Source organism: Microtus ochrogaster, linkage group LG3 (assembly GCF_000317375.1).
Source record: "Microtus ochrogaster isolate Prairie Vole_2 linkage group LG3, MicOch1.0, whole genome shotgun sequence".
NCBI classification, from domain to species: domain Eukaryota; kingdom Metazoa; phylum Chordata; class Mammalia; order Rodentia; family Cricetidae; genus Microtus; species Microtus ochrogaster.
Window position 1 is genome coordinate 18171983 of NC_022029.1, and position 13278 is coordinate 18185260.

General features: G+C 51.5%; 1 protein-coding gene across 1 annotated transcript; it reads left to right on the plus strand.

The window, feature by feature from the left end:
* Window positions 1-645: 645 nt before the first annotated feature.
* Window positions 646-7599, plus strand: Osr1 (odd-skipped related transciption factor 1). The gene is made up of 3 exons (XM_005360596.3): window positions 646-929; window positions 5206-5908; window positions 6636-7599. Exons 2-3 carry the CDS (start codon window positions 5244-5246, stop codon window positions 6769-6771), a joined length of 801 nt encoding a protein of 266 aa, XP_005360653.1. The 5' UTR covers window positions 646-929; window positions 5206-5243; the 3' UTR covers window positions 6772-7599.
* The last annotated feature ends 5679 nt before the right edge of the window (window positions 7600-13278 follow it).

Genomic DNA, 13278 nt, shown 5'->3' on the forward strand with positions numbered 1-13278 from the left:
TTCCTGCGGAACTCCACACCCCAGGGTCTGTGGTCAGCCATAGGCACTCGGATGTTATGGCTCACTGCAGTCAGTAATCTCTGCCCTTCCGCACCAGGAACTAGCTAGCTCTGCCAGAGTCACCGCCCAGGACCCAAGCACTATTTGGTGTCAGAGCGTCGCTGCTCCACGCAGGGGTCTGTCTCCTCTGGGAGGAAAATCTAAGAAGAACAGCGACTTTGCCAGGCTACGAACTGCTTACAAGCCTAAGGTGCTGGTGTTGGGACACACCGGGCTCCTCCTGGCTTTCGTAGGCACAAACTGAGTCCTAAAGCACCACAGCAGAAATCCGAAATGCTCGGCCCTATCCCTCTCTTGTCCGGTAGGAGCTGTTTCCTCTACTGCTTGTCCTTGCGTGTCTTAAAAACACACACACACACACAAAGTGTCGAGTGGGACTGTCGGGGAGTGGACATCGGTCGGGAGAAGCAGAGGCCAAGCTAGCAAGACTGCCAAAGTCGGTTGCCCGGGTCAGCAGAACTTTGTTTCTCAGTGCGCAGGCGCAGGCAGAGTTGGGGGGCAGGGGAGGGAGGGGAGGAATCGCGAGGCAAGGGGCGGGAGGGGTAGGGGGTGGTGGATTAAAATAAGTAGGCGGCTCGGTGCTAAGGGATGAGTGAGACGTAGCTCGGCCTCTCCCGAGCAAGTTCTCACCGGCTCGGGTTCAGACCCAGAAAGAGAACCAGGAGCTAAGCTCACCAGACCCCGGCGGGCAGGACTCCGGGGCTGCTGAGCGCTCCCGCCTGTGGGGCGCTTGGAATCCCTGCGGCTAGAGGCGCGTCAGGACTCCAGTTCGCCAAGGGTGCCAGTGGGCTCCAGTGTCTCTGGTTCCTTGAGTCCGGCACAGCGAGCCTCAGAGAAGCGCTCAGTTGGGGGGACCGCGGCAGAACAAGGTAACTGCAGCCCTGGGGCGCCTGGGCTCAGTGAGGCGAAGGCGAGCAAGACTCCTGGTTCCTTGTTGTAGCCTGTGCCTCCTCCTTTCAGTGTCCCCAAAGGAAGTTCTTGCCAAAGGCAGGCTGCAGGATCTTGGTGAAAGTGAGAGCAGTTGCAGCCTAGGGTTGATGGGGATGCTCCTTCAAGGACTTCTGACTCTGCGCCCTTGTTGGCCTCTGACCTCCGTGGAAAGGTGGGGACAGAGGGGTCTGGACCATTGAAGCCAGAAGAGTTTGGCTAGGCAGAATTCTGGTAAGGTGACCACGGATTTTGTAAGGCAGTTTTCGGGCTCCCTTTAAGAAACCGGAGCAACTTCAGAGAGCACAAACTTTTTTTTCTAGGATGCCCTTTTAATTCAGACTGGCCTGCCTTAGCGGAAGAAGAAGGGAGAGGGTGTGGATGATCATAATCCAAGCCTACAGCACCCGGGACAGGTGCAATGCCCCAACCCTGTTGCGCTTAAATGCGAGTTGGTCTTTTGCGGAGTTGTTCTTCAGACAGGAAGCCCTCAATCCCCAGGACCACAAGGCTGCTGCCTGTCTGAAGCCTGCCTCACACTTGGGCGCTGTGGTTGGGATGATCTCTATTGGAGGGTTTCTGTGTGTCCTTAGGCCTGCAGCTCTTAACCTTCGATTGTCTCTGGTATGGGGAAGCTTGCTGGGGGCACAAACGAACATTGTTTTCTAACTGGAGACCAAACAGAATCATTATGGAGTTGCAGATGTCTCTAGGGTGGAGATTTTTTTTTTGGTAGTCGCCTAACCCAGGGTTAAGTGGGAAAGATGGGAACCTTAAAAGAGAGAGAAATTGAGGACGGCTGTTTGCTGAATGAATCTTACTTTCGACCAGCAGCCCTGATAAAAATAAAAATTATCCTGCGCAGCCCTTTCTCAGAAGCGCGAGCACAAATCTAAGCCGGGTGGGCTCCGGAACAGAGTTTAGCTGCAAGGGTTTCTTTGTCGCAAAACTCCAATGAATTTCATCCATGATGAAACCCGCAAGTTGGCTCTTTGAAGAGAACCACGTGCAAAGCTATCTTCCTAGTTTCAAGGCCGAGCAGGGATGAAGTGGGCTGACTGACAGGGATGGGGGAACCAACGACGACTGACAACTGGTGGGTAGATGGTCTATCCCAGGCTCTCTCCAAAGTAATTGCGGTTTCATTAAGATTGGGAAGCCCACTCCTGGGGACACAGCGGGCATCCCAGTATAGCAGAATGGCGAATGAAAGTGGATTCGTTCTATCTCGTTTGTTGGAAAAATGTAGCCAAAGTATCTGGTGCTGGTCAATCCTCTGGAGCTGGATCCCAAAGCCTGTCACCATTCAACTGGGGATTTTATGTCAAGGATGATTTTTTTTTTTTTGCGGGGAGGGGGTGCCGTTGGGCTTCTTTAGGCACAAGCTCGTGGGGTTTGTTCTGTCCTCATTAATGCAAGCAGTTAACTCGCTCACGCTCAATTAGCCCCAAATAAACCACTTTAATAGGCTGCACACTTCATTAATGCCCTGCACAAGGCTGGCGGCAGACGCGGGATTGGCGGTCCACTGCAAGAGGGACGTGAATGACTATGTCGCCCAGGGACCCCTGCTCTGAGGCTCCAATTGAGTTCACTGCAGCGAGTCGGGACACCTACTAGTGCTTCCCAAGTCTCCAGTCTTGAGTTGCCAGGCCTGAGCTCCACGTGGAGTGGATGCCGGGGCTTAGAATAGGTGGTCCCTGTCGGGTTAAGAGATGAAAAGCTCAGGTTGGAGTCTGGGAGGAGGAGTGGGGTGCGATGGAGTTGGGGAGGCCCGATGTTGATGTTTGCTCATCTTTTCTCACCGCGGAGGCATATCTGCAACTGTGTTTTTTTCTGAACTGATAGCCTGAAACCAGATCTTCCATTCGGGTCCATTTGTAGCACTGGTGTAAAGAGCCACGTTTCGAACGAAATTGTCTCCGCGGGGGAAAGAGTGGATGGCATGACCCCTGGAATCTCAAGCCTCAGAAAACTAGAGAAAGCAAACTGCTTGGTCCGCTGAGAAAAATAAATGGAGTGTTGGAGGAAATAAGATTAGGCAGATAGGCTGCAAGTACCACCCCTCCAGGATCCCAAGGCCTCTCCAGTCTTTTTTGGCTCCTCAGAGGAAGTAAGAAAAAAGTCAGGCAAAAGTTCTGCCACCATCACTCCTTGACTTCCCACAGGCCTAGCAGGAGAGGAGCCAGTGTGGACTCCCCTTTGCCCAGGCTGTCTCCTATAGAACCTAATATAGGGATCTAGTTTCCAATGCCTGGAAGGGGTGACAAATCAAACAGCATTCAACTAGCCGGAGCCCCATAGACCTTTGAAGTTGGCGGATGCCTCGCTCTCCAGTGCAAATGGGTCCCCAGCTTCCTCTTCATTCCAAAGGTACTTTGCTTTCTCCTTGTCCCAGATCTCCTCCTAGGTGGCCCCTCATTTGGCTGGCACAGGTTTTGTGAGCTGAGTAGTAGAGAAGGCTAGGGCAGGCTATCATGCTAGTAACCAGGTTGGATGACAGCAAATTTGTGCTTTCCTTATCTGTGAGGCCAAATTAATTGCAGGCAGATTTCAGCCAGTCTGCTCTAGTGTTTGGGGCACCCATCACCCCAAGCAATACATCTTTCTTTGGATCTAGCTGTACCACCCGTCACCTTTTTAGCAATCTGCTAAAGTGCCCTGGGTGATGTGTCCTCCGGTAGCCCCCCTTCGCCCAATAAAAAAGGTTCTGCACATCTCTGAACTAGCCAGGCATTTTTAGAGCCCCAGGCGGAGAAAGGAAATTGACTCCATCCTCTCTGTCTAGCCTTTAGGGCTGAGGGTGTTTAGACCTGCAGGGGTGAGTCTGAGCTCTGAAGACAAGAGGCAAAAAAGTAGATGGTACATCCCAGAGTAGAGACTGGAGAAAGAGAAAGAGAAGCATGGGGTCAAGGAAGAATCAGTAGCCAGAGGCTGGCCTTGGGAAAGGAGAAGGAAATACAAACATTCTGCTCTGAGGAAGACTTGATCCTTGCCATTGAACCCCAAGCTCAGAGGCTTCCCAAGGGTCCCTGGTGTTTGTATTTTCCCTACTCCCTCCACTTCCACTATAGAGACTCAAATTAGAAATATCTGGAGGGACAAAAGATGAAAAGTATCTCTGCAGAGCCCCCCACTTTCCACGCATACTGAGGAACTTGACCAAAGTGGCCAGAAGATGACAGCTCTGGAGCCCCTGGTCACTTTGGTATGGCAACAACCATATTCAAGAACCCTGATCTGTATTTGGAGAATAAACAGAACACAGCAGCGAAGGACTGGCATTAGTGCTCCTACCTACACACAATGACCTTGCCCAAGGTTTTCATAATATGTAAGAAGCCTGAACCCCCCAGAAAAACAGCTCCCCTAGGGGAGGACACATGAGCTCCCTCATACGGAATTGCAATTGTTTGACTGAACAAATGAACAAAACGTGGATGTCAGTACCTTTCTTGAAATGAGGGTCACCACCAAAGGTCAGGGAGTCAGTCTGCAAGCAGCTACCAAGAGGACAGAGTCCACTGGGTTCACCAATTGTATGGTACAGAGCAAATCTAGGTCCAAATGAGAGCTTGAAAGATGATAGCAGGATTCTTTTGGCTTCTGGAAATCAAGCCAGTTACCCCCAAACCTTGACAGGCAGGAGGTGGATGATATGTCTGTCTGAAGGCGCCTGCATTTTGTACAGGGTTGTCCCATAAAACACTGGCAATTCCACTCTGCTTCCTGACCTTCTTGTTTGATGCCTTTTCAGAACGTGTGAACCGAGTGTGTAAGTGTGCTTCCCCAGATTTTGTTATTGTTGCAGGACCGTGTAATTCTGCGTGGCCCAGGTTTGCCTGAGTGTGGATATCGGTGTCGGCTTGCCATGCCTGTATTTCTATGTGTGCATCTTTCACAGCTGACAGCAGGCATTTAAGTTGGTTGTGTCTGTGTTTGAGGACTTAGTTTTCCATTGATGGCTCTGTCAACAATATGTGTCTTTGCCAGATACCATTTGGAGGGGGCTTGACCATCACAGAGAATTCTGGCCAGACAACCCTTCTATATCTTATGTTCTCATCTGTTTTGAGAGGGCAGTGGGGCTCATGGGTGGGGTCTTCGATTCCGACCTCCTGCCTGCCCTAAGGGAAGGAGAGTGTGTGTGTATAACTGGACTGGAATTCTGAATATCTCTTTGGCTCTCTCTCCCCATCCTTCTTCCTGTCTTTGCAGATCAATAATTGAAACCATTGCCGCTACCAGCTACAGAAATGGGCAGCAAAACCTTGCCAGCACCGGTGCCCATCCACCCGTCCCTGCAGCTCACCAATTACTCTTTTCTTCAGGCAGTGAATGGCCTGCCCACAGTCCCTTCGGACCACCTGCCCAACCTGTATGGCTTCAGTGCTCTGCACGCTGTACATCTGCACCAATGGACCCTGGGCTACCCGGCCATGCACTTGCCACGTTCCTCTTTTTCTAAAGTGCCAGGTGCGGTGTCCAGCCTGATGGATGCTCGCTTCCAGCTGCCCGCCTTTCCCTGGTTTCCTCACGTCATCCACCCAAAGCCAGAGATCACCGCGGGAGGCAGCGGTGTGGCGCTTAAGACCAAGCCGCGCTTTGATTTCGCTAACCTGGCCTTGGCTGCCACACAAGAAGATCCCTCCAAGCTTGGCCGAGGGGAGGGCCCTGGCTCCCCCGCTGGTGGGCTGGGCGCCCTCCTGGATGTGACCAAGCTATCCCCAGAAAAGAAGCCCACGAGGGGACGCCTGCCTTCCAAGACTAAGAAGGAATTCGTCTGCAAGTTCTGTGGCCGTCACTTCACTAAGTCCTATAACCTACTCATTCACGAGCGGACGCACACAGATGAGCGGCCATACACCTGTGACATCTGCCACAAAGCCTTCCGGAGGCAAGACCACCTACGGGACCACAGGTGCGGCACTATAGCGTCGCGGGTGGCCCCCAGAGGGGTCTGTTTTGGCTGCTCTGGCCTGATGTGTCCATCCCCTGCCCCCCTTTAAGGTTCCTAAGAGTCCCTGGTTGCTGTTAAGCATTCCCTTACCTCTGGGAATTCTCTACAAACCGTGAACAACCACCCTCCCCGTCCCTCCCGCCCCGCTCCAGGATAGGTTTTAGAACGTGGGGAAAGAAATATGGTGACGACTAGGACCTAAGATTAGGTCTTCACAAGGTTGGGTCTCTTTGCCTCCTTTCTCGGTTATCACAGTGCCCGAGAGATTTGGAAGGAGCACTTGGAATAGGAACTCAGAACGTTTTAGTTTTACTTAATTTTACGCATTTCTAGTTTTCAAGAATCTCTTGGGCTAGTGCTGACTGCTCCGGCCGGGCAGATCTAGAAACTGTCTGACTCCTGGTCTGTTGACTGACCTCCAGTGTTGACTCAGCCTTTAGAAGGAGGTCGTCCCCACTTATCAGCCTCAGGAAGGCAGGTGGTCTATCTGTCGAATCTGTTTACAAAGCTCCCCTCCACCTTCTCTTTCTTACCCACAGTTTCTTACCCACAGTCTCGGCCGGCCTGTTGCCGATCTCTCCTTTGCCCCCTTTGTCTGAACCCACAAACACCTTAACGTCAGTGGGAGGGGACCTCGTACACGCATTCGTAAACAACATTGCATGATGTTGTCTGTCTCTACCCGTAGATATATTCACTCCAAAGAGAAGCCTTTCAAGTGTCAAGAGTGTGGAAAAGGATTCTGCCAGTCCCGGACTCTCGCTGTCCACAAGACTCTACACTCACAAGTGAAGGAGCTCAAAACCTCCAAGATCAAATGCTAAACAAACAGCGCCTGCGGGGCACCAGGACCCTGGGACAAGCTGCTGCCTTCTTTTCCTGAGGGACCCAAGCTGGAGGCGACTCTGCGGGGCAGCGGGAGGGGCTTTGGGAATCTTTCTTTCACACCAACAATGTCCCTTGGGTCCCAAGCGCTTGCGGCGCTCCTGAGCCTTGCCCGGGGCCGTGACTCCTACAGCCTGGGCGGCTCCCCCAGGACGCGGCTAAACTCTTGGCCAAAAGGCGGTACTTAACTCACGTGGCGGAAGGGAAACTGCATTTTTTAAAAAGAAGAAGAAGAAAAAAGAAAGGAAAAAAGGGAACGAAAACTCCGCCTAGCCGCAGTGGCGCCTTTCCCAAAAGTATTACTTTTTCTATTGTTATTTTATATGTTTTCTTTATTTTTTTCCCCCTTTTGACCATATAAGCTTGTAAAGTCTTGACTGCGGAGAGGGGGAAAAGAAAAGATCTGCGCGCCCTGGCAATTGCCAGTCCCTCCTCCCTTTCCCATCCCCACGTGGGAAGCCTGCGAAAGTGTAATTCTTGTATCTGCTTTTGTCACCAGCCCCAGGGGCTCCTGGCTCCCTGCGACTCCTGGGCGCTCAGGCTGCGCCCCGCTGACCTCCTGCTCCGGGCGCGGAAACCGGGCTAAGGACCAGGCATCCCGGGCTGGCGGGACCGAGCCTCCGCTCCCCTGCTCCATCGCTGAGCGCGAGCGAGCAGCCGGCCAGGAGCAGGGCGTTGTATTGCGACTGGCACTTTATGCTGACCATCGGTAACGGACATTTATCACTGGAGTTTTTTTTTTTAACTATTAAATAAACGGTTATTTTACAGGCATGACAGAATGGATACTTTCCTCTCGGGTCGCAAGGGGGGGAGGAGAAGTTCTTTTATTTAGAGAGGAACAGATTTCTCTGTTCAGTTTCCACCTGTCAACTTTTCTCACCTCGTCCAGTTAGGATGGGATGGTGGAGGAAGCCCCGCTTCTGTGGTGTTGGTCCATCTCCGTATTTATGTAATCAGGGCCCGGGTCTCCTAACTCCTCAAATCCGAAAAGCTGTGGGTTGTTGCAAAGGAGGGTCTGGTGCCCTCCCATTAAGCCTTGAGAAATCCCAGCCTCTCCGAATGCAGGGGTCACGCAGGGGGGCGGGGGCAGGAGGGAACCGAGTCGTCGTCACCCCTCCCTCTAGCCCGCCCCCGTGCAGGCACACCAGACTTCCCCTCCCCCCATCTTTCCTACCGGCCCTTGGCTTTTGTTTTGGGGTGAGATCTTCCTTCACCGGGGCTCAAAGCCCGTTTGTCCTCTGGCCCCGGCCCTCAGCACGCATCTGCAATAAGCTATCCCGTCTTCCTGAAGTCCCTCAGTCGATACCCTTCCCTGTTTCCTTTAGGAACCTCTTACTCCCAGTTCTCCCCTTGGAGCTTGTCCCCCTAGACGAATCACAGCCCCAAATCCATGACGATTCTTAATTCCTCGCAATTTGGAAATCTTGTGAGGGATGGTGGGGGCGGACGCCCTGGAATCCTCACTCCAGGCTTAGAAAGGCAAAGTGAACCTACCCTTGGGCATTTAGTTTTCCCACAATTAGAAATCTGGCGGCTGGGGATCTTCAACTTGGGGGCGGGGCCGGACTCCCCCTTAGCTCCAGCACCCAGACTGCAGGACCGCGCAGACGGTGGCGCCCTTGGCCTTTCCCAAACCAAGTTTAGCTTTCCCCAGGCACTATGTAGGGGTGAGGACCACTGGGCTATGCTTCCCTTCATCAATGACCCAAACCCTAGCCTCAAGCAGGGTCCTGAAGACCAAGAAAGCTAGTTTGGATTGCAGTAGTTAAAACACTCTCGCCTTTCCTGGCCAGTCTTGTCCCAACCTCTTCTGGGAATTCTATCAAGCCCGGTGGAAGATGGAGACCTTTGCTTCCCAGGAGCCCAATTTAGAGTTGGGGCCTCAGCCTGGCTAGTCCTTGTGAGCACTGTCTGCCGAGTTGGAGGCCGTGCTGCCCCCTGCTGGATAGACCTGGATGGACGACCCAGGATTGGGGTACTTCCACGTGCATTTCCACACAAGAAAGGTCGCCACAGTACCTATCCGTTATTCAGCAGTGTATGTAAGGTGTGTCTCCCTCAAAAACTTCTTGAATGATCTCACGACCCATCTGCCACTGAGCAGTGTGCCAGGTCATGGGTGCTGGTCTGTGGGATTGCCCCTTGACGGGCAAATGCTCACTGTCTTCCATCAGGGTCTACAAGAACAAGGCCCCAAAGTGAACGAAGCCTCTCTCCAAGAGTCTTGGGGCCTCTGTCTGGGTTCATGGAAGGGCTATTGATTCGAAGTTTTGGAACTCAGATCAGGACGTGAGATGGTCGACATCACAGCTTATGGTAAGAGAGAGAGAGAGAGCGCGCACTTTGAGCACTTTCTGAAACCTTAAGAGGCATCTTCACTTTTTTCTGGAATTTCGTTCCCCCCAGCCCTGACCACAGCTGTCCCCTCACTCTTTTCAGGACACTCAGAACCTCTGCAGTTAGCCAGGCCCCCGGGACATCATTAATGCTGTGGAATGTTCCAGAAGGTTTGCTTGGGATGTTTTCCTTTTTGGCACATTCCACTTCTGGCATGGTGAATCCCAAGCCCCACCCTGGGTCCAGAGGCTGAGAGACTTTCAATATCAAACATGCATCCTCAGAAGAATGAACTCCCTGGGGCAGAAGTTTTAGCATGGTGTAAGGGAATGGGGCACCAGTCTAGACAAAAATGTCCAGACTACTGAGGATACCACATGTTGCTCTCATGGTGTGAAACCAGAGCCCAGTTTTTAGTAACATTTGCTCCAAGGAATGGCAAGATTATGCAGTGCCAAGGATTGCAGGTGATCACTCAACAGGCTTCAATTCTGGAAGGATGTGACTGGAGATAGTTTCTCCTCTGGTACCCAGTATGCCTTTTGCACGCCTGCACACACACACACACACACACACACACACACACGAGATGGGGGGATGACAGACAGACAGACAGACAGACAGACAGATATGGGATAGCTTTTTCTTGCCTGCTTCAACTCTTCCCCTATACTTCTAGAAAACTTCCTCTTTTCTGGTTCCAATCCCCACCAAAGTAAGCTCTTCAATCTTTCCTTCCTCCTGCCTCACCTCTACTCTGCCCCATGCCTAACATGACCCAAGGTGAGTGCTGGGTTGATTTGGAGGGCAGAAACCTTGGGAGATCTTTGGTATAGCTTAGAGTTCCTAACTAGAAAGAGATCAGAAGCATCCTGGGAGACAGACCAGCTTTCAAGGATTCCTTAAGAGGAAGAAGTTTAGGTTCCTCCAGTTTCCAGAATTTGGAGTTTGCAGCACTATAGAAAGCCTTTTTTTAGCCGCTGAGTTCTCTGTTCATAGGGGAGAGGAAAGGATTAACTAGAAGATATGGAGATTCTTGGAGTCACCCCAGTTTCAAGAATGCAAGACCCGTGACGTTAAAAAAAAATCCTCTAGAATTGGCCTGTCTCAAAGACGCGCTCCTTCCACCTTCCAAGGCATTAGGTCGTTGTGACGTCACTGTCTCCTCTTTTAGTCACAGTGACATCACATCACCCTCTTGTCAGAACCCAAAAGCACCATAACATCTACAGCTGCAACGCATTAGCCGTAGCTTTGTGGAACCACAGACCGGTTCTGCCTGGAGCAGCGATGCCCACTCATCCCAGACACGCCCCGAAAATAGTGCCTTCGGGGGCACCAAGAATACTTCGGTTCCCACCAACGTGATCCCTAGACCAAAGCACTGGCAGGTGCCCTGTGTGAGGAGCAGTGGCGGTTGCAATTCTCATAGCGATTCCGTGGTGGTGGTTTAAGCAGTCTCAGACCACACGGGCTCCAGAGCCAACTACCGCTGTGCACCCGCCCAGTCCACGCAGACCACGCCCAACTTGCCGGCCTTCCCCCTCCCACCGCACAAGCTCTGTGCGCGCAGGCGCAAGAGGAACTCTCCAGCCTCTGCGAAGGCAGCTGAAACACTGTACCCAGCCTAGGGAGGTTGGGGTAGTTGTTGCTGCATTTGGTGTTCCATCTTCAGGGATGGGACGGGACCCTGCATCGGTATCCTGCCATAATCCTCTGCGCTAGAGGTGTACGTTTACTTCGTCGTTAATGCAGCTTGCAGACTGTTGAGACCCTGGGAAGTCTTTAGTCCAACTCGTCGCTGACAGAAGCCCTGCAGATTCAAGCTATAGGGACGGTATGGTGGGGGCTTCGGAGCACTAGAAAGTCCATTGCCGACCAGGTCCTTCCGGATAGGGTGTCTAAGGCAGAGGTCTCCACCAGAGCTCTTAGGTGGACTCTTGAAAGCAAGGCCAGGCCTTCCTGAGTCTCCTACCTATCCAACCTGGTTTTCTTTATAGCTCACCAGGCCCAGTTATCACATTTCATGTGGAAAAATTCACCAGGGATATGAAATATTAGTTGGGAGGGGTCAAACCTCATGTCAGTGGCAGAGGAAGAATTAGAAGCTCCATTTTCTCTGAGGCTCTAGGACAGGAGACTTACTTTTCTTAAAATACACAAGTTTGGGGCAAGTTCCTGTGTTTGTGAGCCTCAGTTTTCCATCAGCACCAGGGCCAATGCTCTCCACTGCAGCAGGGCTAATGCTCTCCCACTGCAGCAGGGCTAATGCTCTCCACTGCAGCAGGGCCAATGCTCGCCACTGCAGCAGGGCCAATGCTCGCCACTGCAGCAGGGCCAATGCTCTCCACTGCAGCAGGGCCAATGCTCTCCCACTGCAGCAGGACCAATGCTCTCCCATTGCCACAGGGCCAATGCTCTCCCACTTCACCAGGGCTAATGCTCTCCACTGCAGCAGGGCTAATGCTCTTCCACTGCAGCAGGGCTAATGCTCTTCCACTGCAGCAGGGCTAATACTCTCCCACTGCAGCAGGGCTAATGCTCTCCCACTGCAGCAGGGCTAATGCTCTCTCATTGCAGCAGGGCTAATGCTCTCCCACTGCAGCAGGGCCAATGCTCTCCCACTGCTGCAGGGCCAATGCTCTCCCACTGCAGCAGGGATAATGCTCTCCACTGCCACAGGGTCAATGTTCTCCACTGCAGCAGGGCTAATGCTCTCCACTGCAGCAGGGCCAATGCTCTCCACTGCAGCAGGGCTAATGCTCTCCCAGTGCACCTGGGATAATGCTCTCCCACTGCACCAGGGCTAATGCTCTCCCACTGCAGCAGGGCTGATGCTCTCCCATTGCAGCAGGGATAATGCTCTCCCACTGCAGCAGGGCTAATGCTCTCCCATTGTCTCATTCAGCTGATGTTGAGAGGAAAGTCCTATATATCTAATATCACTGTTATTGCCTTAACCAAAAACTGTGCCCTAATACAATGTGGACTCGCCAATCCCAGCATTTATGAACCACATAGATGTAGTGCTTTGTCAGTTCCCTGCAGTTACTGCCTTTTCAGCTACATTATTCCTAAAAGAGTCCACCCCTTTTTAACTTTTTGGAGGAGGTTCCAAAATTGTGTGTGAGGTGAGAGAAGACAGCTTGGATTGGTGGTGTGTGTGCGTGTGTGTGTGTGTGTGTGTGTGTGTGTGTGTGTGTGTGCATGTGCACCTGTGTGTGTGTGTGAGCCGTGTGTGTTTGTGTATGCATGTGCACCTCTGTGTGTATGTGTGCACGTGTGCATGTGCACCTGTGTGTGTGTGCCTGTGCACATGTGTGTAAGTGTGTGTGTGAGCTTGTGTGAGTGTGTGCACCTGTGCATACACATTCAGAGGTGTGAGAGGAGGGCTTGGATGTTTTTCTTTAACACCTCCTTAGTGTTTGAGACAGGGTCTCTCACTGGAACTTGAAGCTTGCTGTTTTTGATGGACCAGGCTAGTAAATACTGAGCTCCCTAGTCTGGGGAAAAAGGAGTTCACAGGGCGTTCTAGCAAAACCATAATGTCAGCATATGTCTTCACCCATTGACCATATCCCTAGCCGTAGCTATTTGCTGTCAGCCTAGGACAAGGTTCCTAGCTAGTGCTAATTTCAGTCCCAGAGATGAGAGAGAATACAGGATGGACCCCGAACAGTGGCATGAAGAGACAAAGAGTTGAGAGGTTTGTGTTTTTCTTTTTCAAATACTGATTTTAGCAGTTCAACTGTCAGTAGAGATATAATATATATATATATATATATATATATATATATATATATATACACACACAATTAATTCATTTAAAATAATTTATCTGCATTGAACTGTCCTATGACCTAGAAAATGTTACCTTTTTCATGATAATGGTACAGTTAGATTACTTTCAGTTACTTGTAGGAGATGGTGCCATTGAGAGGAGGGATGGTTAACTGTTTGGCTCCTCTGGGATACTCTGAGTGAAGAATTGTCGTGGACTATACATTGCAGGTGATTCATGCATTGTGTAAACATGCATGCTTATTTTACTCTACATTGTGACAGGACATTGTCATCTACAAAATTTGTATTCTAACCATGCAATT

What these genes read in the sequence shown, in the direction of transcription:
- Osr1 (XM_005360596.3), top strand. Translation starts at nt 5,244, where the DNA reads ATGGGCAGCAAAACCTTGCCAGCACCGGTGCCCATCCACCCGTCCCTG. An exon ending in GACCACCTACGGGACCACAG is followed by an intron (nt 5,909 to 6,635) that starts GTGCGGCACTAT and finishes CTCTACCCGTAG; the next exon opens with ATATATTCACTCCAAAGAGA.